The sequence below is a fragment of the Sprattus sprattus genome, assembly GCF_963457725.1.
Source record: "Sprattus sprattus genome assembly, chromosome: 21".
NCBI classification, from domain to species: Eukaryota; Metazoa; Chordata; class Actinopteri; order Clupeiformes; family Clupeidae; genus Sprattus; species Sprattus sprattus.
This window is the reverse complement of record NC_137919.1, coordinates 11,408,056-11,434,595: the sequence shown is the minus strand read 5'-3', so window position 1 is coordinate 11,434,595 and position 26,540 is coordinate 11,408,056. Positions and strand designations below refer to the sequence as shown.

Sequence of the window (26,540 nt, the reverse complement as noted above, 5' to 3'; positions counted from 1 at the left end):
TAAAAATAATTCAGTTAATGAAGGGAACATGACGGACATTATTTAAGTGCAAGGCTTTAATGACCCACATTATATCTTAGACTTAATGTGCTAAAAATGATTTGTAAAGATGCCTTGATATGTAGTACACTCATTGATTCCTTTACTCAATGGGTGAGGGAGAGAGAGAACAAGGACGTGTGAGGATGAGTGGGTGTGTTGGTAGAGCAAGATAGGATCATCTTTTTCCCAGTAAACTGTGACAGCCACCTTAACACCAACCGTAAAACCTTTATCACGTCCTGTTTCTGTAAAGTCTTACACTTGATGACAGTGGGCACTCTCTCCCTCTCACTCTCTATATCTCTCTGTTTGGGTGTTAAAGGAAAAGATGAGGTACAGATATGTTCTAAAACCATTCTGACAAAAAGTCAAGTACACTTTATGATTCAAAGTCTGTCTCACTTTAAAATGTGTAGTTAATGACCAAAGTCTGTCTCAATAGTGTCTAAAATGGCTAGTTAATGACTGAAGTATGTCTCAAATGGTTAGTAAATGACTGAAGTCTGTCTCAATAGTGCCTCAAATGGTTATTAAAGGACTGAAGTCTGTCTCAATAGTATCTAAAATGGCTATTAAAGGACTGAAGTCCGTCTCACTTTTATTTGGACTCTCCATCCGTACTGTGCAGAGTCTCTCAGACGTCATTCATGATTTTCTTTTTTACATCACGCGAGGTACACACTCCCAAATGAGCCAGTGTGTTTTTGGTTATTTGTAGAAAAGAGAAGAGATGGCGTGGAAGATCCCCTCTGAGCTGGAGGAGTGGTGAGAGGTTGTGGGTGATAACAGATGAGCTGTCTATGAGGAGTTCCCCTATCACAAATACAGCCGTGCAGAAATAGCTTCTCTTCATAGAAAAGCCATATAATACTTTGTCACAGAACCAACTGCCAGTCAAAGTTGATCAGATATTAAAATGCATTTTGAAGGAAACTGTATTGTGGGTAATGTAGTCTATGGTGGGACTACACCTACAGAACCAACTGCCAGTCAAAGTTGATCACATATCAAAATCCTTATGAAGGGAACTGTATTGTACTTTCTCTCTCTCTCTCTTTGTCCCTCTCTCTCTCTCTCTCTCTCTCTCTCTCTCTGTAAGGTGGAATATCTGTTAGTTCTGACTTTACATATCATCATATCTGGAAAGAATGAGGGTGATAAGATATTTCAGCCATTTTGTTTTTCAATCAATGCAGTGACACACAATGCATATTCTTGCATGAGTTTGCATTTTCTTTCGTCTTCACAGCGAATTGTTTAAAACAGAATTGATTGTGAGGAAGTGCTGTCACTGTGGTTTGCTGGTGGCATGATGCAACCATGTTGACGCTGGTCACCTAAACTAGAATTGGTCATTAACATGATTCATCACATACGTAGGCCTTAGACAGGTTAACACTGAGCTCTGAGCTAGTGAGCTAGTGTCCAAGCATTGTAGTGGCTGTTTCACCCAGTTAGAGCTAGTGTGAGCTCCCACAGAGGGGGCTGTTTAACTTATCTGTTCTGTGTCTTTTGTGTGCATTAGACTAAATGGCAGTAGTGGTTGATGTACAGAACCCTGCTACACACCTGGAGTGCCATGTGAGTGTAGCCTGCTTATGACAACCCTCTAGCTGGTGTGAAGATAAGGCTGAGCCCTCTGCAAGCACCTCTGCACTCACAGGGATGGTAACTTAGCAACGCTGATGCTGATGGTAGCTTGGTGACGTCAGTGTAGTTGCTTCAAACGAGGGAGGTGAAACTGAGCACACAAAAAAAGTGTCACAGAAAAACAACTTACACATTATATTAAAAAAAAAACTAAAAAAATCCAGTATGCACAAAACACATAAAATCCAAGATATACTGTACATGCATCAAACCATTACAGCTACAGTAGATGAGACGAAGGACATTCACACATGCAGGGCCTCCTATTGTGCAACCAGGTTTGTGGTAAACAAGCAGACGACTGCTCAGAGGAAAAGGAAGGAGGTTTAGACACACAGAGAGAACAGCATGGGACCAAGTCTACTTTTACTGCTGCTCCGTAAGTCTGACACATACAGTATGTTTATACTTATATGTGTTTAGGTTGATATGTATGCACATGTATACATATCTATGTTGATGTTCAGTGTATATGTGTATAGTGCTTGTATTTTTAATTATATACTCTGACTTCGTGATAGAGGCTGATTGTCATGAATTGTAAAATTCACTGTTAAGATGACTGTAATGCAACAGACTACGTTTACATGACATGTGTAGATTGAAGATTGGAATCTTTCACTCAATACCGCATAATATTAATGTTTGTCTGCATCACATCTGTCTCTCCTATTTGTTTTTGATTAAAATTGAAATAAGGTAGTTCCCAACTAAGATGGCTTAGATCAAACTCATGTGAAAGAGTAACTCGGCAGAGGGTCATCTTAAGTTCAAATGATTGTATGATTGCAAACGATTGTAACTACTTGGACTGGACAGCTATGGCTCAGAAATGCAGAAACTGTAGCCAGCATGTGAGTGAGATATGGATCAGATTCATAAGTTTGATTTTGTTGAAAACTTCCTCAGTAATTGCTCACAGATTGAGTATGCAGGACCAGTCAGGCTGTTAACTCCAACTTTGGGATGAGTTGTGGACATAATGCAATGTGTCATATCAAACTCAGTGAGGCAACTGTGAGCATGTTTTTCTAGGCAGGACGAGAGAAGTTAGAACGTGGTGTAACTACAGGGTGTGTAAAGAGATGATAGGGATGTCCGTGTCCATAAAACCTGAAAGTGGTGCAACTGAACAGCAGTGTAGCGGTAATATGGCATGTTTAGGTGCTCTTTAGGTGTGTGTGTGTGTGTGTGTGTGTGTGTGTGTGTGTGTGTGTGTGTGTGTGTGTGTGTGAGAGAGAGAGAGAGAGAGAGAGAGAGAGAGAGAGAGTAGTTAATTTCCACAGTCAGCAGTGAATACACAACGTTGCTACTATTTCATCCATAACACTATTCCTTCATACTTACTGACTATTACAATCCTCTGCCTTTCCTCTGTAAGTGTGTTCTAATAATGACTATACTTCCTCCTCTCTGCTAAATCCTTTCCTTTCAAACCAGTCATGAGAGCAGAAATGGCCTCTGGAGCCATAGAGGGTGAGTAGAGATTTAAGGGTTTATGTTGATCTTTACTACCTATTATCAACTTCAAATGAAATATTTCAATGACGGAGAAAGTAGTCTTTGCTGTTTCTTTGTCCTTCTTCTTTATCCTAAGCACAGGAGTTACGTTCTCCAATTTAGTTTTATTTAATTTGTATGTATTGCAATGTGTTGTGTTGTGTGCTTTGGTGTGTTGTGTTGTGTTGTGTTTTGGTGTTGCGGTGTGCTGTGTCTTGTTGTGTTGTGATGTGTTGTGTTGTGGGGTGCTCTGGTATGATGTGTTGTGATGTGTTGTGTTGTGGTGCGCTGTGGTATGATGTGTTGTGATGTGTTGTGTTGTGGGGCGCTGTGGTATAATGTGTTGTGATGTGTTGTGTTGTGGTGCGCTGTGGTATGATGTGTTGTGATGTGTTGTGTTGTGGGGCGCTGTGGTATGATGTGTTGTGTTGTGTTGTGTTGTGGTGCGCTGTGGTATGATGTGTTGTGTTGTGTTGTGGTGCGCTGTGGTATGATGTGTTGTGTTGTGATGTGTTGTGTTGTGGTGCGCTGTGGTATGATGTGTTGTGTTGTGATGTGTTGTGTTGTGGTGCGCTGTGGTATGATGTGTTGTGTTGTGGTGCGCTGTGGTATGATGTGTTGTGTTGTGTTGTGTTGTGGGGTGCTCTGGTATGATGTGTTGTGTTGTGGTGCGCTGTGGTATGATGTGTTGTGATGTGTTGTGTTGTATTGTGCTCCATTGTGTTTGTACAGAGACATACAAGGCTGTTCTGACCCTGGAACCCAACTGGACAAAGATCTTTGTGGGAGAGACTATCTCACTCATATGTAGCATAGGGGGAGAGAATGCTAAAGGAACTTATTACAGTTGGCAGAAGACTGACAAAGAGGGAGGTGAATCTCGTGAAATAGTTAAATGGACAATAATTAAAAGTCATACAATCAGTTCTTCAGTGGAGACTGACAGTGGGACCTTCACCTGTGTTATAAGTCATGATGGTTCATACTTCAAGAGTAATGCTATCAGCTTGACTGTGAAAGGTAGGAACTTCTTCATCAGCCTCCATTTTAACAATAGGTTATGTCTAAGTGTGTTGGTGGTTACATTATGTTGGTTGCTTTTAAACATGCAGGCCTTATAATAAAATGGTATTTTTGTTTGCCTAATCTTAGTTCCAGTTTCCAGACAGTTAAGAATCAAATTACATTAGCCCATGCTTGTTTTATCCAACAATCAAATTTCAACTTAACCCAGAAGCAGCATGTTAACACATGGACGTACTGTAGTTCTGAAGCATAGCTTTGCTACCCCAGTGCCAACTGATATTGCAATTGCCTTGTCAGCTTGCACTGAAGTACTTGACAAAAGCACAAATACAAATAACTGGATACATTTTCTACATGGAACACAATAGCTAACTACTGAACTACCGAGGAAGCCAGGGCCTGTGATCCTGCTCTCGTTGAATTGTTTATGGCTTTACTGCACTGCAAATATCTGACTAGAGCAGCTTTAATGTATGGCAGAGCGTAACAGCAGGCCATCAAGGAATAGCTATACTATACTCCTCACTTTAAGCAGAGAGTGTAGGAGCCAGTATGTTTCTCTGTAAATGGGGACTGTGACTATATCTGGCTGATAAATGCAGCACAGCTCAGTTACAATGGTATGTGTGAACATAGTTTGAACTTTTGTAATATCAGTAGACTTTTGATCAGTAGAGGTTCTTCTATGATTTATGAATTAATGTATTTATTTCTTGATCTATATTGTAATACTCAAACTATTACAAAAAGTGTCTAAGACATGGTCTCAATTATTTTGGTTAAAACCGTATGCTAATCACAAATAGAAAAACCAAAGCCATTTCTTAGAGGACCATCACAGACCTGGCTGACTGAAGGAACCCTAGTGACTCTGAGCTGTGAGGTTAGAGGCTCCACTACAGGCTGGAGATTCCAGTGGTACAAGACTGCCCCCTACAGTCCTGGGTTGGTACATATGAAACATGAGGACAGAAGATATTATCTACAGCTGGTCTCAGGCAGCATCAGTGGGGCTGGAGGCTCATACACTCTCAGCCCAGCTGCTCTTAGACACACAGGGGTTTATGTGTGCAGAGCAGAGAGAGGAGAGCCAGCCTATCACACAAAGTTCAGCAAACCTCAGGCACTCTGGGTCACAGGTGAGATACACTCTTTACAACTGTTGATGTGTTTTAAATGAACTCTGCTCTGAACAAGGTCTTTCAGAGTACCTCATCATGTGTCCTTTTGTTTAAGGTCTTTCTCCTCCATCCTTTGTGGTTGTCAGACCCAATACAAATCAACACTTTACACTTGATTCTTTTTCCCTGAGCTGTGAGAGGAGTGGGAACTCACCTGGTTGGAGATTGACATGGTCCTCGAAATGGACAGTGTATGAAATGTGTCCCTTTCAATGGAAATCAGAAGAAGGATCCACCTGCAGCATCAGCTCAGCATCATCATCAGCGAGTGGAGTTTACTGGTGTCAGTCTGTGTCTGGAGAGCAGAGTAATCCTGTCAACATCACAGTGCACGGTGTGTACTTCTATATTTCACCCCAACGTCAGTGTTCCATTTTGGCTACATATCTTGCTGGTCATCAAAAACTTTCCCACAACTATTTAAAAAAAAAAGTAAGCCATTAATATCACTCAATATGTTAAACAGCTTAAACAGTTCAGGACAACTGTGTTTTATATGGTTTGGGAAAATCTTCAAACAAATCTTCTAAAAAAATACACATATACATTTTCCCAAACCATTTAAAACACAGATTTCCCAAACTGTTTAAGCCACAATATACTTCCACCACCTGGAAGTGGCTGCTTATCAGAGATTTTCCAAACAGTTTAAACCAATACAATAATAGCAGTCTAGTTATCTAGTCTGGTTATCAAAGAGATTCCTGAACCATTTAAACGTTGAAATAAAATGTAGAGATGTGCTATTGAAGACTTAAACTTATATCTTCTTATAACAACAGCTGTGATAGTGGAGTCTTGCAATAAGGGGGAATTTGACATCTTTGTGTTTGTCGTTTCTTTTTAATTCAGATATACAGCAGATTAGGGCCTTTAATTGGGGAAGTTACATAGTTTATTGACCACAATAAAAGGTTGTCAACTCCTTTTGAATATTGTTTTATTAGGAACTTAGAAGTGAAAGAGCAGAAATGCTTGCTCATCAGATGGATTAACAGAAATATATGACAAATGACACAAATAAATGTTTATAATTAAGGCATAAACATAGCCTTGTGTCACACATATCTTTAGTTTGTTTAATTGTAAAGCATTGAATATCTAGTTTCACCATTGCACTCTGTCTAGCTGGTGATGTGATCCTGGAGAGTCCTGCCCATCCTGTGACTGAGGGAGATCCTCTGACCCTGCGCTGTAGATATCGCAGTCGGCCATCAAACATCAATGCTGACTTCTATAAAGATGGGACATTCGTCCAGACCTCCACCACAGGGGAGATGACCATCCCTGCAGTCTCACAGTCACATGAAGGAATCTATCAGTGCAGGAACCCAGAGAAAGGAGATTCACCAGAGAGCTGGGTCCCTGTAAAGGGTAAAACTTAAATAATCCTCCCTTTGCTCATATGCAGTGGTTTTGTGCTCAATTACTACATGACAGACAGGTTTTTATACCATTTCACTTTTAGCCTCACATCCTGAACCAGCCCAGCTGCTGGCAGTCCAGGTGATGGTTGGACTGGTGATCTTCTTTGCAATAGTTATGATATTGGCTTGGCTGTACTGTTTCAAGAAGCCACAAGGTAAAAGCACTTCCAATCTGGTGTTAGGAGAGCCAACTGTTGTGTCCCACATGTATGAAAATTAGTGTATTGATCTACCATATCTTGTTCCACAACAGGACCTGTCACACAGACATCAATCACGTAAGGTTTATTTCCCCCTCTGCATGGGTCACCCTGGTAATGGTGGGGGTTACCTAAATGTAATTGGCATGGCAAACGTCCATACATTTATAGATTTATTAAGTATGTTTGAACCATTTTTAAATTTAAGTTACCAAAAGCTGATCTAAGGATAACAGAGGCATCACTTGCACAGAGCCCCTATTTGTGTTACAACTGATCCTATAGTACTCTGTCTCCCTCTAGTGGCCAGGAACAGCAGAACATCAGTCAGAACCAGGGCGTGAGTCAGCCTGCAGGACGTAATGGGGCCCAGTCAGAATATATGACAATGAAAAGAGGTACAACACAACCACGAGGCTGAATATGATCACAGCTTGTCACCATAACACTTGTACATATGGAATCAACAGTCACTGAACTAGGAACTCTTAACTCTCTATCAGTTGTAGGTGTAACACCTGACTCTGCCAATATCAACCTAAAGTGTGTGCCTCTGCAGAAAAGTGAGTTTGTTTGTTTACAATCTCATACGTCCAATTATTCATTTTATGTTTTCCCACATAATGTACAGACACCAAAATGGTATGATATCTGTCACTACAAACATTACATCAAATTATTTTCCACATATGTATCTACTGATGAACAGTAACAAAACTTAAAATCTACTGTGGAGTTAATGCAACAAAAACTCAATACTGAAATAATGAGAAATGTAGTCACACTAAAATACCCAGTAAAGTAAATAGGGGTAATTGTTTCAAAAACTAAAATTCTTTTAAAGTGCAGTCCCCCTATGATCTTGACAAGAGTGTTGTTTGCTTTGGTTACAGTTCTCTTTATGTAGGAAGTTCATATTCAAATGTTTTGTATGTACTTATGAGCTGTTTCTTCTAGTTCCACCAAGGGGCTGGATGAGAAAAAGAGTATTTTGTAACTGATTGAAGTTTTCCCACTTCCATCTCTAGACAACAAATCCATATATGAAGTCATGGGTCCTATAAAAGCTGAAGCAGAAACCGAGGAGAAGTCTGACGTCTAAATCAAACAACAAAATGTCCTTCCAAATTTCAAAGTTGCACATATAAATGGCATTCTGTTAATTAAATAAATATGAAATGTATAATTGTATTTTTTAGTGTAACAGGTGTTAAATATTACAGATTACTTTATTGTTTAATAGTGTCAACACCAGGTTATCACCATTAAAAATCCTGTTTCAAATGTGTACTTTGTGCAATGGATTTAAGTAGCTGTTATTTTTAGAATTCAGAAAAAACAAGCGTAATTGTTTATTTTTCACCTATTCAATTTTGTACTCAACTATAATTATTCAATTGTTTGACTTCATTTTGTATTTTATATTAAATATTTATGATTAAAATCCATGTTAAGTGTGTTTGTTATTTGGTCGTCTTCAAACGCAAACGGCTAAGTTAAGTTAGGGTTAGGGCACTGGCTATTCTTTATTAATATCTGTGTGAAAGAGGTGTATCTGGAAATAATCCCGCTTAAGAAATGTCCGCAAAATCTTTGTAAATATGTTGGAGGTGTTCAGGCGCCTGCAGAACTCAAACTGTAAGTACAGAGCATAAAATGCACAGACTTCCAGTACAGTAACATTCTGTGATTAATTGTAAATTCATTTCTGTGATAAAATTGTATGATCCCTTAGTGAATTGCACTGAGTGTGTGAATAGATGAATGGATAAGGGTCTGTGTGCGGGTTTGCTTTTCTGATTGGGAGTAAGGTTGTGACACAGGACAAGAGGACTTTCCAAATTGGCACATTTCGTCATCATCCTTGTTGTATGCTAAGAGCAACCACAAAGCCACAGTCACTTCAAATTGGCTCAGTAAGATACTAGCTTACAATGGATGACGGAAGATTGTGCCGGTGAATTGTGTAGCAACCTATTACTTGCTGACTTTAAGTAACAATCAAATTCCGCTATGTTAAATGAACAGACAATTTGCAGAATGATATGAAAGATGGCCAATGGCAGCGGCCATTCATTTTTTGCTGCAGTCATTATAAAGAAACAGCAGATATCTGAATGATGGGGCGGCCATTTCAAATGAATGGAACTTTTTGCAACAGTCTGAGGAGCCTTATAATAAACTAAATTAAGTGTTCTGGCAATATATTTACATTTTGTGGGGTTCTTGACCTGGGCCCTGTTCGGCGTACAACTGAAGCTAAGATAATTAATTTAGCTCGCAACTGGAGATTAACTAGCTCGCTAAATGAGAACAGGCCAAACCGGTCTGGCGACGGGCGCTAATTTATTTTAACCTCAAGTTAATTTATCTCGTCAGCTAAATTGCGCGTGCACGTCTTGCTTCAAAAGGCAAGAAAGGTCGATCCCCCAAACCATGATTTTTTTGAAAGGTACAATGGTCTAAACTCAAAGAAAAAGACTATTTTTTTTCTCCGATAAGGCAGGATATGATCATGAACGCGTTATGAAGAATTCAAGACCATAATCATGTCAAAATTCAACACTCCCGCGGCTACCACAGCAATATAAGAAACTGTCTATAGAATGTATAATACGTGACATCTTTTCCTTTACCAGAAAGATACTATGGTGCAGCGGGTTGAGGGTTTGGCTTGCATGCTGTAAATCAAAGGTTCGACTCCCCTCACCCTCGTAGGAATTGTAGTTTTAAATCGCTTTGAATAAAGCCGTCTGCTAAATGACTAAATGTGAATGTATTAATAAGAAATTCAATACATTTAAGCAATGAAAAGAAATTGTGTCTATTTCTCTCATGCACCCACCTTACCATCCACCTCCACCATTCACTTCCGCACAAACAATAGACACGTTTGCAAAACTAAACGTTTGCAATGATGTAAGTTAAAGTAGGTAAAACAACTTCAGCCAATATCTATTTGGGTCATGTGCTCAAATGTCCTGGGATCAAAGAAAACGTTAGTATTCATGTGCAAACTAAAATTCACGTCTCAGGCTGCACATGAAAGTTATTTCGGGTTTATCAACTGTACCAATGTCTCAACTGTAGGTACTAATAGGCTACCACTGTCATATAATTATGAGTGCTTTGTTCTCCGCATCGCCGACATCACAAAAATTAAGGCTACCACTCGCAAGAAAGTGATGACATTCAATGTTCGACGGTGGAGTATGCAATAAATGACTCGAGAAGGTCTTCTAAATTAATTATTCCTTGTCGGGTGGATCGGTAGCGCTCATACAAGAACTCATCATGATGGAAAAATGGATCTTCTTGGCGATCGCAAAGAACTCTTCCTACGCTTATCAAACTATGACTCCTTGTCAATGGGATCCTTCCTTTTGGCGTGGGTGTGGCAAGTTTAGCCAGCTAAACTTTGCTTAGCCTGCCCTGGAGAAGGCTAAGGCTAAGCGATTAATTACCATGGTGATTGATAAAAAATTGCTTCCGCAAACTCGCTAAAGCGGTGTTGTCTTTTTTTAGCCTGGAATTTAGCTCGCTAAACCGCTTAGTGAGCGTCGCCGAATAGTACCCTGCAGTAGAAAACTATGCTGCGATTTATTAAGGTAGGCAAGGCTATTTATCTCCTGCACATGACCAAGGGTCATCACATTTCATTTCAAGAAAGAATTTAAAAAGACCAACTTGTTACAAAAAAAATTAAACAGTGTACAGGAAATGTTTTACATATTTTTTAACATTTATTTTTTTCCGAGCAGTTCTCCAAGGCTAAGGTTTGCTGTTGTCCGGATGAAGTCACACACAGACCTATTACAGTAAGTGGTCACACGCCACTCTTATACAAAGAACTTAAACATTCAGACCAATAGCATGCCATTAGCCATTGTGTGATATGCAGAAAAACCTGAGATACAGTTGGAGGGGTCATGTGGCTATAGTCTGTAATGCCTGTTTGTGTGTGGGTTCTGGAGGTTTCTATGTACCTGTCTCTGTATGAGTGTGTACATGTAAGACTAGATTACATTATTTGTTTATTATACAGTTGGTGGGTCTATATAGTTGGGGTTGTTTCTTTCATATTGATGTTTACATTTCCTTAAGCCTGGCTTAATGGTAATTGAACTTTAATGCATTTAAGATGTAGATTTAAATCTGCAATTGTGCTGTTTTTCAGTATTGACAATACAGGTTTTTTTCAAATAAACATGGTATTATTAGCATATTGTTGTGTGTGATAAACTTTCAGATATTCAGTTAACTTTATTAACTTGTAACTTAACTTTTCCATGCAAAATACTAAAATACTTTTTAAAGGAAAACTGTCCAAGCCACTATCCTACCTACGTATATTGGGCTTAGGGAACCATTCTCACAGTTACTGTAACAGGATGCAGGATGTGCTCATAGTGAAATGTTCATCTTTAGCTGAAACATCATTGCATAAATACTTCTCCAAAATGCAGTTCCAAGAAGCGCTGCGGTTTGCTGTCGTCAGGATGCAACCATGTGGACGTTGGTCACAGACGTAAGCAAGCATGTCATCAACATGATTTTTCACATTGGCCTTAGATATGGAGACTGATTACATCATTTAACACTGAACTCTGAGCTAATCAAATCAAAATCAAATCAAACTTTATTTGTACGGCGCATTTCATACACGAAGGTAACACAATGTAGCCTGGCCATTACCAGCCTGTGACTCCATTTCATTCCGTCTTTCAGTCTGGGCCAACCCAATGCATTTTGGTTTCCGAGATGGGCGGGTGCTTATCTTGAGGTTTAAAATCATTGGAGTTCCCTTAACCAATCAGCAACGTTTAGTAAGCATTCGGTAGATTAAACTCTTCCCAAAGCCAGTTGGGAGAAGAGCTACGACGTCCTTTCCAATCATAAAACTTACAAGAAAATACTCTTGTTCTCCTTTTAATTTCTGATGTTCTCGAGAGTTGAGACAACTTTTCCGATAGCTTTTCGTGTCTTTTCCTCCCAGGCGAGTTTTGCGTCACAGCTCTGAACTGTTCGCTGATTGGTCCTACAACATTTTGAGTCCTGGAGACGTAGGCTGGTGTCACCAGGCTAAACACAATGCGCCTCACAGTAGGAAAGAAAGAAAAGGGGGAGGGAGATTTACAAATATTTGTAAAGAGACACAGATAGATAAATAAGTAAACGTTACATCGCTAATGCACAGTAGTGGCTGGTTTTATCCAGTTAGAGCTAGTGTGAGATCCCAGAGTGGGGGCTTTGTGACTCATCTGTTCAGTGACACTTGCATGCATGAGACGAATAAAACATACACGCACAAAAAAAAATATCTAGTATACAAAAAACACATCAAATCCAATACAGGGTCTCGATTAATTGTGCAACCAGGTTTGTGGTAAACAAGCAGACGACTGCTCCGAGGAAAAGGAAGGAAGTTTAGACACACAGAGAGAACAGCATGGGACAAAGTCTACTTTTACTGCTGCCCCGTAAGTCTGACACATATGTGTATACTTATACGTGTTTAGGTTGAAATAAATCAGTATTTACATGTATACATGTAGTGTATATGTGCAGATCGCTTGTATTTTTGATTATATGCTCTGACTTGTTGAGGGCTTTGTTGTGAAAGAGGCTGATTGTCATGAATTGTAAAGTTCACTGTTGAGATGACTGTAATGTAACAGACTGGGTTAACATGACTTGATTAGATGATTGGAAACACCCCATATTATTCATGTTTGTCTGCATCACATCCGTCTCTCCTGTTTTTTTCTGATAAGAATTGAAAACAGGGTAGTTCCCAACTAAGATGGCTTAGATCAAACTCATGTTAAAGAGCAACTTGGCAGAAGGCCATCTTTAAATTGCAATGATTGTATGATTGCAAACGATTGCAACTTCTTGCACTGAACAGCTATGACTCAGATGGGAAATGCAGAAATTGTATGTCAGTGAGCTATGGGTCAGATTCATGAGTTTGTTTTTGTTGAAAACTAATAAATAATGCCTTACTATTTAATCAGTATTCCTGCCTAATTTCTTACAATTAAAATGCTCTCCCTTTCCTTTGCAAGTGTGTTTTTCTAATAACTAATGTAATACCTCTCCTCTGCTTAATCCTCCTTTCAAACCAGTCATGGGGGCAGAAATCGCCTTTGGAGGTGAGTAGAAATTAAAAATATTATGTTGATCGTTTGTCGCTTGTTCTTTTTCCTGGGTTCTCCAATTCAGATATATCAATTAATTTTGTATTATTCTGATGTTTGGTATTGTGGCCATGCCTGTTTCATCCAACTATCCCATTTAATGTAACACAGAAGCTGCATGTTAAACACATGGACATACTGTAGCAACATGATGGTAAACACTTTTAGTGATTCTGAAATTTTAAAACTGTGATTTAATGACGTATCAAATGATACACAGAGGGAAAGCCAATACATTGTCCCTTATACTTGTGGTTAAAACCAGAGGCTAGGGATGCACCGATACCACTTTTTTACAAACCGATACAAGTACGAGTATTTTTATTTCTGTACTTGCCGATACCGAGTACCGATACCAATACTTCTTAAATTTGGTGTCAATGAAAGTGCAATTGATTTGAAGGCAGATTTTATTTTATCCTCTGCTGATAATGTCAAGCCTATAGTACAAAATTAACTGAAGGCTATACCAAGCCAAAAATAAACAAAGCTTTCTAGTTTAACACAAAAACAAGCCTTCAAAGAGTCAATATCATCACATTAGACAAAATGCAAATATAACCAGATAAAGGCAATTCAATTTGCTGCATAGTTAACAACACAGTCTGCTGTACACAGGGGCGGCCCTAGCACATTTGGCACTCTAGGCGAGCTTCACTCCTGGCAGCATAACGGAATTGCTAAGCGTTAGGCTAACGAAATGTTAGCGGCATAATTTAGCAAAACCTGTTGACATATACCTACTTTGACACTATGACAAACTTTCCTCATACAGTCAAACATCAAGCAAGTGCAGCACAAGATAAAACAAGACAGCAAATAAGCAACTTACTAGTAAGGCAGCGAGTGGTAGGACAGGTAGGACAACAAATCACATTTTGTGTCCGCATAGAGCGACCAGTTTGATGTAGTGAAATACTGTTAAGTGGTATAGGCAGTGTTGGGAAAGTTAACTTTCTACATGAACTAGTTCAGTTCATAGTTCACAATTTTTAAAATGTACTAGTTCAGTTCATAGTTCAAAATGTTTAACTTAGTTCACAGCTCCAAAAAATGAACCAGTTCAGTTATTTTTTTCAATATGTTGCGAGCTATCATTTTTCTACAATCTCTATCTGTCTGCAATACCGCTCTCGGCCTCTAAGCAACTTCGGCGCTCTCACACTTGCCAGGCAATCCTTCAATGAATGCGTTCAGACAAAACACGAGGTATCGGTTTTTGGTATCGGCAATTCCAAAACGAGTACGAGTATTTTAATGAAGTTTCGACCTGAATGAAGTATCGACCCGATACCCGATACTGGTATCGGTATCGGTGCATCCCTACCAAAGGCCATTTCAAACCAGTTCTTAGAGGACCATCACAGACCTGGCTGTCTGAAGGAGACACTGTGACTCTGAGCTGTGAGGTTAGAGGCAGTACTGAAGGTACTGGTACAAGACAGTCCCCCTACAGTCCTGAGTTGGTATATGTGTTACATGAGAGCAGGGTGTATTATCTACAGCTGGTCTCAGACAGCATCAGTGGAGCTGGAGGCTCCTACACTCTCAGCCCAGCTGCTCTTAGACACACAGGGGTTATGTGTGCAGAGCAGAGAGAGGAGAGTCAGCCTATCACACAGAGTATAGCCAAACTGGGTCACAGGTGAGGTAGTCTCTTTCCAACTGTTGATGTGTTTTAAAATGAACTCTGCTCTGAACACAAAGTGTCTCATGTGTCCTTTTGTTTTAGGTCTTTATCCTCCATCCTCTGTGGTTGTCAGTCCCAATACAAATCAACACTTTACACTTGATTCTCTTTCCCTGAGCTGTGAGAGGAGTGGGAACTCAACTGGATGGAGATTGATATGGTTCTTGAAATGGACGGTGCGTGACATGTGCCCCCCTGGCTGGACATCAGAAACAGGATCCAACTGCAGCACCAGATCAGCATCATCATCAGACAGTGGAGTTTACTGGTGCCAGTCTGAGTCTGGGGAGAAGAGTAATCCTGTCAACATAACAGTGCATGGTGTGTAAACCTTCAGAAGGAACTCTGCCTTTTTTATAGAAGTATATTTTGTCATCAATACTCTAGATGTAGTTTTATTTTTTTCAGGATGCATCAGCATCATCATCAATATGTATTGCTTGCCAGAATCACATTTACACAGATGTATGATGTTTGTTTCTGCACACTGTACCATTGTTGGAAACGTCAAAACACTACCACAGTCAGATGATTGAATTCAAACATGAATGAACTGTTCATAATATTACGGTACAAACGCAAATACATACAAATGTATGTAGTCTTGTATTACAAATCATTTTAATTTGTTGTAAATAATTGAATCCATCATGTCACTTTGAAGGTGGTAATGTGATCCTGGAGAGTCCTGCCCATCCTGTGACTGAGGGAGATCCTCTGACCCTGCGCTGTAGATATCGCTTTAAGCCATCAAACATCAGTGCTGACTTCTATAAAGATGGGGCACTCCTCCAGACCTCCTCCACAGGGGAGATGACCATCCCTGCAGTTTCAGAATCACATGAAGGAGTCTATAGGTGCAGGAACCCAGAGAAAGGAAAGTCACCAGAGAGTTGGGTCACAGTCAGAGGTTGGAAAGTTTAGTCGTTTTGTATTGGTTTTTATACATTTTCAGTGACGGCCATGTTGATGTGCGTTGTTGTGTTTCAAGTTTCAGATTCTGAGTCCTCTAGTTTGGTTGTAGCAGTGGGCGTACTGGTGGGACTGCTTATAGCCTTTGCTCTGGTCATTCTAGTAGTCCTGCTGTATCGCTCCTGCAAGGTCAAAGGTAAGAGAAGAGCAATAAGTTCATCTTGAATTCATGTCACTGATAAACCTGACACATTTGTTTTTAGTGTACATAAACAGACTGTGGCATAACAATGACTTCTTAAACCCTTTCTCCTGAGATTCAGGTCCAGTGACACCAAACCCGTAAGTTTTTTGTTCTTCAGAATTTTAGATTTTAAAAATGGTAGGCTGATAATGGATTGCATGGATTTGTATGGATTTCACAATCAGTTTGTGTGTGTGTGTGCGCGTGTGGGCATCGATTTTGCTTTAAAAGGCAAATTACAAATCTGTTTTGAGAAGCACTATGCCATTTGATGAGTAATCACACTAGCAAGATGACCGTGGCCTTTTCAAGAAGGCAAAACATTTCTTGTCATCTAATCAGAGAGAGGGAAAACAATGTAAAATGCCTGCTCCTTTTCAAAATGCATGCAGGTGACGTGGTTTACACCGCCCAATAGCAGACACTTATTTGGTCCCTTTTATGTCTTTTTGTGTTGAGCTGCTCTTGTTTCCTATACTATTAATTGTCCTTTACCCTGAATCAGAGAAGAAGAAATCAAACATCAATCTCTGACTTTCACAAGACCTGTGTCTTGAACAAGCATGGGCAAGTCATGATGTATACAGTTTGGGGGGAAGTATTTTCGCTGTTTTTAAAATTAAAAAATATTGAGCACTATACTATTTTGGTACAAATGACTTAGCCATTTGTATGGAGCCATTCCAATACAAATTAAAAAATACTATTTTGTATTTGAAACACATGTATCAGAAATACTGCGCATCCAGGTCAGAAGTAGGCAAATAATGTCCTGTTTTCCTCACAAGAAGATCTCTTTCTCCCTATAGTGGTCAGCAGCCAAGCAGCAGCCCCAGTTCAACCTCCCAGCAAAGACAGTTTTTAGGTAAGAGATAATGGTCAGTTTCTACATGACTCTTAATCTGTGTCGGGTCATCTTAATGACGGCTTTCCTAATGTCTGCATGCATGTCTAGTTGCTTCCGTCCTCGCCCCTTCACATTTTGTATTGACTTCCTGCATTTGTTTGTTTTCCCCACCATTGTATGTACCCACCTGGGCCCGTTTGTCGTGCCTTGTTCAGCCAGTTACCGAGATTATTTTCACGATGAGATAATATAAGTCCCTCTTTTCGGTTCGTCGAGTCAACAATCATCATAGCAACACATCAATACACTTGAATACCCAATGAGGCCGTGTGCTACTTGAACTTGCTCCAGCTCAGGCTAATTTAAGTGAAGATGGATAAGCTTGCCAGACCCCTGGGAAAAGGAGAGATCCCATTGACCATGGATCGATATTAGTTCGATTAGCGTTTCATAGCAAGAGAGGTCTTCGTGATCGCCAAGCTCCGTTATTCCATTATGATGAGTTCTTGAATGAGCGCTACCGATTCATCCAACAAGGAATCATTTATTTACAAGACCTTCTCGAGCCATATATTGCAACCACACACCACAGCCAAGTATTGACTGTCTTGCTGTTGTTTTTTTGCGAGTGGTACATTCTTGACGTGTCAGCGATGCGGAGAGCGAAGCACTCATAATTATATGACAGTGTTATTAGTACATAATAGCATATCATTATTGTAGAAAATGATTAAGGTTGACTAATGATAAGAATACAGAGAAATACACACAATTTCTTTTCACTGCTTAAATGTATTGAATTTCTTATATAGAATATACATTTAGTCATTTAGCAGACACTTTTATTCAAAGCGTCTTACAAGGAAATGTAAAACTACACTTGGTAAGGAGGTGAGGGGAATCAAACTAGCAACCCTGTGATGACAAAACTCCTCTACCCAAAGAACCACTCTCACAATTGACATAATATATATACATACATATACTGTATATCCCCCCATACACAGCCCCATACACAGCTTCTTGTCTTGCTCTGGCAGCGGTGGCAGTGTTGGATTATGGTCTTCAAAAGCGTTCATGATCATCTCCTGCTCGCCAGCGGAGAAACAAATAGGCTCTTCTTTGAGTTTAGTAGCCATTGTACCATCAGAAAATCATGGTTTTAATGATCAACGCTTCCCCCTTTTGAAGTAGGACTGGCACGCACAATTGCCCTGATAAGTGAAGTCTGGTTCTAACATTGTTTGACTGCGGATCAGCCTTGGACGAACCGAGATAGCCTGTCCTCAATCATCGTGGTAATTCAAACTGACTAATGGGGCAATTGATCGACTTAACTGAACCTCTAACTACGAACGGGGTCCAGGTAATGTAGTGTGTGTATGGGAATCAATCTCTCTCATTGTAATCATTGTAATCTATTTATCCCCATAGGAAGTACAGATGACAGTATCACACCCCTATATATGCCACTGCAGAGAGGTCAGTGTGTTCATATTTTGAAATATCTGGACAGACTGATTTAGCAGTTTCTGCGCTTTTTTCTCTAATTCATTTCTATCGGGTCTTTCTGAGACAGGTGCTACAGATGTCTATGAAACAATTCAATCATCCCGGGAACCTCAAGAAGGTAGAACAATTGCTAAACATCTAAAAACATTTTCTACCATCTGCAGTGCACCACTCACAAACTACTGGTACTGACAAATGATTAGTGCTGTCCATATAGCTTTAACAAAGTTATTTAAGTATTGTTTCATAACCAGTTTGGATACTGAAAATGCATATGCAATTGTGTAAAGAGAGTATTGTTAAATGTGATGTAAAGGACCTGATGTTGACAATCTCACTAAAAGCTTTTGAATAAAACATTGATGTGGAGTGTATGAAGAGAATCCTCTGTCACAAACTCAGCTGTACGCTCCTCTGTTCCTTTTCCTGCTCTTGCTTCATATGATACTCCAGTCCGTTCATCCTCTCCTGTCTTTAGTATTTCCCTCACACCTTAGTTTTTCTTCGATGTTTGGTTTCCTCAATGTTTGGTTCACCGATGTTTGGTTCACCTGTAGCCAATGTGGTAATTGAGTTTAGTTCTATCTGGGGCCAATGTGTTAATTCAGTTTAGTTCTCACCTGTAGCCACTAGCCAATGTATTCATTCAGTTCCTATGTAAGCCTTAGACTTTCCCTTTGTCTTTGTGTGTAATTGTTTGTGATCAGCAAGACGTATTCTGTTCTACACTCCTGGGAAATGTGCCTTGTTTGCCCATCGTGGCACTTTGATTTTTATAAGTAAAACACGCCTTGTGCGTTTGCATCCTATTTCTTGTTTCAAGTCTCCAGTTTGTGACATCTGCCTAACTTCTGTCTTCTTCTCTAGATGATGAGGAAGAATATGATGATGTGGTTCCCTCCGACACTAGAGCAGAGGAACACGTGTAACTGAGGAAAAGAAAGGGAGAGGCAAGAGCAGGCCACTGTAGGCCTGAACAAAATGTCCAATGAATATTTGAAAGTTGTTCCATGCATGTCAACATATCATAGTCATATTTACTGAATGAGGAATTATAGCAGTGTGTTTATAATGTATATTCTATCGGTTATTTTGGAGGCAATTCATTATATTTCCTTTTAGATGATATTTTATAACTGTACAGCTCCACATACTCGTCACCAAGGCTCACCAAGGCCAACATCCAAATGAGTCACAGCTGTTTTTTTGCATCTACTTTTGAGTTATATTAGTCATATGCCTTCGAGCATCTGTTTGTAATCTATATGTTTGTCTTCTTAATATGTTTTCTGAAGCAATGCAATTATCTCAATTGAGACCATGTGTGTGGTTTATACATTTATTCTGAAAGGACATAATAAGGGCAAAGACCTAATCCATCTATGATTGTAATTGTTTATTATGGATTATGCAAGATCTAGCTCCCATAAGATAAAATACCTGGAAGCCAATATACTTATGTGTTCCTGTGAAGATTTACATATTCATAAAACCAACACCATGAAACATGAAACAATGTGTTTTTAAAAGTTTACTGTTTCTTCTGTTGACTTATATATACATATCTCAAGCATTGTTGCTTATTACTCCTTTATGTATTTTATAAAACCTTTTTTATTTAAATAAACCATTTCTATGATGACTGTCTCATATGCTTTTGTCTCATACACATATACATTAAATACACATTGTGTCTTCATCATATCATTATATTGAATATAATCACATTTTATTCTCTGTTTTCATAATATATGTATTTTTTATATTGAGAATAAAATTAATTAATTAATTCTCTCTTGTGTTTCTTTGACCTGGGGTAGTAAAGACAAAAATAGTCCCTGTTAGTGAAAAATAATGTTGTTATCATATTGACTGTGATTAAAGACATCTGCAGGTCAGTTGAAGCTCAGATGGAACAGAATGATCACCGATGGAAGTGATTTATTAGAGGACAATTGCAGAATGAGATTGGTTAGAGATGGCTTCAACAGTCAGTTCTCACATCACATCTAAAACCATACAGTATTTGGATATGTATGTCCAAAGACCTGGTAGCATGAGAGTCTTATAAAAGTAATAAGATGACAATGTGATGTTATTTCTGTGATAACGGGATGCGCTTCATGTGAACCCCCAGCCCAAAAGCTTTTACCACTTGGGATAAGTTCAGTCAGAAGACAAAGTTTCAGCACTATTAATATGAGAAGCAGAAATTAGCCCTGATCCAGGAATGGGAGCTGTCCAGAGAGCTACTTTACCTTCGCCATCCTTTAAGCCATCGTAAGTGTTTTACTCGCACTCAAAATCGCTTTAATTTTGGAAGTAGAGCGCGCCTATGTATTTCTCTTCAGAAATACAAAAAAGGCAGGCCACGGGCCTCTTACCCTGAGACTGTCTTGGAAGGCGTCTTGTGTTCACTCCTCAGTAGCTCAAGACAGTCTTCCTTCCAGATCCTCTGCTTGAGGTTAAAAAAGCTCCTGATTGCCTGATTGATGCAGTGCACCTGTGAGGGACAACCAGAGACACGTGGGTGGGGAGGAGCTCCCTACGAAAATCCTCTGGGGTAGTACCGCCCATCCAACACCATGCTTCGTAATTGCCTTCGTTTGGCTGTACTCAGCCATGTGGGGCACTGCTCACCAGCTGGGCCATCAGAAAGCATACAGGAAGAGTCATGCTGTTATACTGGAAACTGTTTGATAAGTAGTCATAGACATTGTAGGTGTCTGTAAAAGGTCGGGATAGCTTTTGCTATTTTTATTATACCCTACTAAGGCCCATAAGGCAGTTAAAACAATAACAATACTAAATTGGTGTGAAAATAAGGCTGAGCCCTCTGCAAGCTCGTCTGCATTCACAGGGATGGTAGCTTAGCAACACTAAAGCTGATGGTAGCTTAGCAACACTAAAACTGACGGTAGCTTGACCACGCTAATGCTGATGGTACACTGTAAAAAAAAAAAATGTAATAAAACAGAATTTTACTGTTTATTTTTACAGTTTTTTTCTGTATTTTTAAAATACCATTCATTTTACAAAAAGAAACTGTGATTTTACATGACAAATGTAAAATAACATGAAATCACTGTAAATGTAAAAACACAGAATATTTCTGTTGTTTTACACAGAAAAAACCCATTAGAAATACGTATATTTACTGTTGTAACACGGGTAGATGAAATCAAGCATTCTGATTGGTTGAGAGTGAGTCACTCAAAAATATCGAAACTGAACAAAGATGGCGGCGTGTAGCCTGTTAGTGGGAAATATTTGATGTGAATTAAGCTATCTACACGACTTTTTATACGTCTACATTGACTCGGTTAGTTGTTTATGTGCAACACGGATGGTGCACAGTATTGGTGGTCTTAACTGAAGCTCTCAAATATTATTTTAGGTTGCTGATTTCGCGTAGACCAAAACTCCATTAAGACACATAGTAGCTTAAGCTAGCTAGCCTCTCTGCTAAAAGTATACCGTTAGCATACAGATTATGCTCTCATACATAGACATATACATGTGTTATGTCTATGCTCTCATACGCCTCCCGCATTGAGGCCGATGTAGGGTCTGCGCGCCCAAATAGAACATTCTTGCACTGGTTACCACGGAGTTTCAACACTGACAAGACACACGACAGCAGAAGACTAAAGGTAAATGTCTTTGTACTTTAATTGAGTTCTCAAAAATAAAAAGTTTAATACCCTGGCATTGTATTTGACGATGAAAGGCTCATTGTGTATAGGTTGTCGTGCTGTCATGTTGGTGTGCTGAATGGGGGCCGTAATGTGAGTGTAGCCAACACCATATGAGGCTCTGGCTAACTTTGACTAGCTAGCTTGCACTGACAACCTTCAGTTCGTAGTCGTAAGGTAATGTAAGCCATAGTAGCTAGCTAAGGTAACATGTACAGTTCAAGTTAGCTAGCTAGCCAACCTGGATAATTTAATCTGTAAAATTGGTTGGCATTTTGTATTTGCTATTGAAAACATGCAGAGTGAGAGAAAGTAAAAACCTGGCTAGTAACATATTGCGTTTTCTAATGACGAAGGCTCTTTTAAGCACATATCATAGATACTCTTTTACCATAGCTTTAAGGCTAGCTATTTAGCATATCGTGCTGGCTAGTTTGCTCCATTTTATATTATAACCATAGAGCAGGGGCAACGCCAGTGGTGGAAATCAGTTTTCCCCAAACCCTTTTCTCTCGAAGCACAATCTATGTATTCTATGGGGAAAAAAAGTCTCACGGCACACCAGCATTACATGTTTTTGTGTTGTTTGGTTGTGAAATGTCTTTTAAGTTTAGTTTGTTCGAGTTGCAGTCCTGTTGAAAATATGTGTTCTATTTCATCCTTACTGACCGCTAGACGGTGCTTCAAGCACTGGATGATCCATCTCGCGCATGCGCAGGTTCGAGGACTAATACCAAAATTGTCACGTCGTGACCCCGATGACCCCCGGATAGTTTATATCTTCCGGTGGGGTCAGGGAAACTGTTCCTTTTCATCTTCTCGCTACGCAGGTTTGGTGTTCGCTAAGAAGCTAAGGAAGCTAAAAAAGCTAAAAAAGTTTGGTGCTTATCCTGTCCTGTGCCGTTGGCCTCGCGACACTGTCGGAGCCGTGAACTTCTCACCCTCCAGAGGCCGCACCGACTGTGGGATAAGTACCCTGGTTCTCTTATTATCGCTGGTTACAACTTTGGCATCGCCTGCGCGTGCCAATGGGTTGCAAGGCCGTAATTACTCTGTTTGTGGTCAAGTAGCGTCTTCGCCCTTCCCACCACTAGACAGCCAGTTACGTTGCTTAACCAGCTGTTGCCGCAAGAAGTTGGTGATCGTAGTAATTCCCTAATTCTGCCCACCACCATTCATGGTATTGCGGTTACTACGCTACTAGCGTAACAATTCCCTGGGGGAATTATTGTGTTAATTCGCGGTGACGGCTGCTTCGCCCTCTCCCACCACCATTCATTGTATTTGCGCTACGCTACTAGCGTAACAACTCCCTAGTGGAATTATTTGTGTTAAGTGTGGTGACGGCTGCATTCGCCCTCCCCCACCATTCATTGTGTTTGCGAATACTATGTAGACGCTCCTTCTACTAGCGCTCATAGAGACGCAGTTACAATTCCCTAGGGGAATTACTTGCGTATACTACATGGCTAAGATAGACTTGAAAATTCAAATCTGTAACCAACTGAGCAGGCTTAGCCCACTGCGTAAGTCGCCGGTTACTACGCGAGCGATCAGGGTTCACATCCCGCCTCCGGCGCTTCAAAGTGAAAATGTACCTATGTGAAATTCATTTTCAAATCGCTGGTATATTTGGTAATTGGTGAAGGCTTGCGTGTCCGCGTGTCTCCCACCGTCCATACTACACTGTTGTGTTATTGCGATTGTTACGCTACCCCCACTGGGTATAGCAGTGGAGTTGGCAGTAGATTGCTTTATTGTGGCTAAAAGAGATTGATTGTCATAGTGGTTGTCCCACACCCATAGCCACTGGAAGGACGCGCTTTCGCTTCTTCTTCCAGTGCTCAGAGGAAACGCAATTGCAATTCCGCTAGCTGAATTACTTGCGCATGGTGAACGGCTATATCACTACAGTTAACTATTTTTCTTCAGTGATGCTTAGCCCACCTGACATGCCATTGGTTACCACGCCAGATATCATGGTTCGCGCCAGCGACCTGGGTTCGCACCCCACCTCCGGCGCCCTGGCACTAAATTGAATCCTCAATTGAATTGAGTCAGATTCATTAAAATAAGTTCTCCCTGCAATATTTGAGGGAAAGCCCAGTATTATACTGTTATTCAGTTCTGTGTGTGGCCATCCACCCTCTCCTGGTGAAGGCAGTGTGCTCGCTCCCCGCTCCCAGCACAGGTGTGGTCTGTATCAACCAGTTGATCAATTCAATTATATAGTGCTTCTCTAAATACTCGAAGACACTTTACAGAGTAGTCTGGCCTAGGCCATACATTCAGACAGTCATACCATGTTATGCATGTATTGGTGGCTGTTGGCCTGCAAATATTTTGTCGGTAAAGGCAGCGGTTCCTGCCTCCCTCTCCCGGCATCTATTCTGCATCTATATCTATTCTAGATCTATTCTGCTTAGCCCATTGAGTGTAGCCATTCCCATCTCCTGGTGTGGGCAGTGCTCTCGCTACCCGCTCACAGCACAGGTGTGGTTTGTAATTGTTGGCCTGAGAATACTGGTCGGTGAAGGCAGCGGTTCCTGCCCCCTCTCCCGGCATCTAGTCTACACTGTGTAGCTCATTGTGCGTGGCTATCCACCCGCTCCTGGTGAGGGTAGCGCTCTCGCTACCTGCTCCCAGCACAGGTGTGGTTTGTAGTTTGGCCTGCAGGTATTTGTCGGTGATGGCAGCGGTTCCTGCCTCACTCTCCCGGCATCTGCTCTGCACCGTGTAATTCGTTGTGTGTGGCCATCCACCCTCTCCTGGTGAGGGCAGTGCTCTCGCTAACCGCTCCTAGCACAGGTGTGGTTTGTAATAGTTGGCCTGAGAATATTGGTCGGTGAAGGCAGCGGTTCCTGCCCCCTCTCCCGGCATCTAGTCTACACTGTGTAGCTCATTGTGCGTGGCTATCCACCCGCTCCTGGTGAGGGTAGCGCTCTCGCTACCTGCTCCCAGCACAGGTGTGGTTTGTAGTTTGGCCGGCAAATATTTTGTTGGTGAAGGCAGCGATTCCTGCTTCCCTCTCCCAGCATCTATTCTGCATCTATATATATCCTATATTTATGCTGATTAACCCATCGAGTGTGGCCATTCCCCTCTCCTGGTGAGGGCAGTGCTCTCGCTACCCGCTCCCAGCACAGGTGTGGTTTGTAATTGTTGGCCTGAGAATATTGGTCGGTGAAGGCAGCGGTTCCTGCCCCCTCTCCCGGCATCTAGTCTACACTGTGTAGCTCATTGTGCGTGGCTATCCACCCACTCCTGGTGAGGGTAGCGCTCTCGCTACCTGCTCCCAGCACAGGTGTGGTTTGTAGTTTGGCCTGCAAATATTTTGTCGGTGAAGGCAGCGATTCCTGCTTCCCTCTCCCAGCATCTATTCTGCATCTATATCTATCCTATATATTATGCTGATTAACCCATCAAGTGTGGCCATTCCCCTCTCCTGGTGAGGGCAGTGCTCTCGCTCCCCGCTCCCAGCACAGGTGTGGGTTGTAACTGATGGCCTGTGAATATTGTCGGTGGAGGCAGCGGTTCCTGCCTACCTCTCCCTGCACCTAGCCTATTCTGATTGTCCCCATTATGTTGGGACCATTATCCCTGCTGAGGCTAACTACTACCGTTCTCTCTCAGTGGTGCGTGGGTTGCAGACATGGTGAGCAACCACTCTTGTGCGGCCTGCATGGCCCTCTGCAGGTGGAGGGTGGCCATGAGCGATGCCCCTCTTGTCTCTGTGTCGAGCACCTGAGGGCAGGGTTTTCAGACAACCCCTGCATGAATTGCAGCTACATACCGCAGGCAGTGAGGGCGGCTAGATTGGCTGGGGCAGAGCAGCTGTTGGGTCTGTCACCTGAACAGCTGACAAGAGGTTGCTAGTTCGATTCCTGTCGAAGCGCCCTTGAACAGACACTGGACCCCTGATTGCTCCTGATGTGCAGTGTGCAATCAGTGTAAATGTAGAAATGTGTATACATTGTATGTCGCTTTGGATAAAAGCGCCTGCTAAATGACAATGTAAATATAAATGACCCCGGCCCAGCGATGCAATCAAGCTCTGCCGATCCGACTTAGGCCTGGAAGGTCTGCGGCTGCCCCACGGCGCAGCTCGCAGTCACAGGTCCACCCAAGGGGTCACACGGGGCCCACAGCCTGTTCAGCGGCAAGCGCGGGCCTTCAGAGTCCAGAGCGACAGCCCTCGGGCCAACCTCACGCTTCGTGCGCAGCCCATCGTCCCCCCAGAGCCCCAAGGGGCGGGGGGGCCAGGCGCTGAGGCCCAGTGGCCGGCCGTCTGCGTTCCCAGCTGCAGTTCAGCTACTGGGCTGCTTCTATCAGGGACCCGGGGTGCTTTCCACCTAACCCACTGATGCCGACTTCAGTTCCGACGCCGGCCCCCAGCCTATGGCCGGGTCAAAAT

The 26,540-nt window shown here is 41.3% G+C and overlaps 1 protein-coding gene across 1 annotated transcript; it reads left to right on the top strand.

Moving 5' to 3' along the window:
• Positions 1 to 3,146: 3,146 nt before the first annotated feature.
• Positions 3,147 to 26,482, top strand: LOC308382116 (uncharacterized protein; the record flags this gene model as incomplete). Its single annotated transcript, XM_080859809.1, is given in 11 exon segments — positions 3,147 to 3,168; positions 3,925 to 4,065; positions 5,025 to 5,206; positions 14,732 to 14,801; positions 14,804 to 14,871; positions 14,934 to 15,237; positions 15,581 to 15,834; positions 16,882 to 16,937; positions 24,538 to 24,619; positions 25,823 to 25,927; positions 26,198 to 26,482. Coding segments are annotated over 11 exon segments (1,569 nt in total).
• Positions 26,483 to 26,540: the final 58 nt, after the last annotated feature.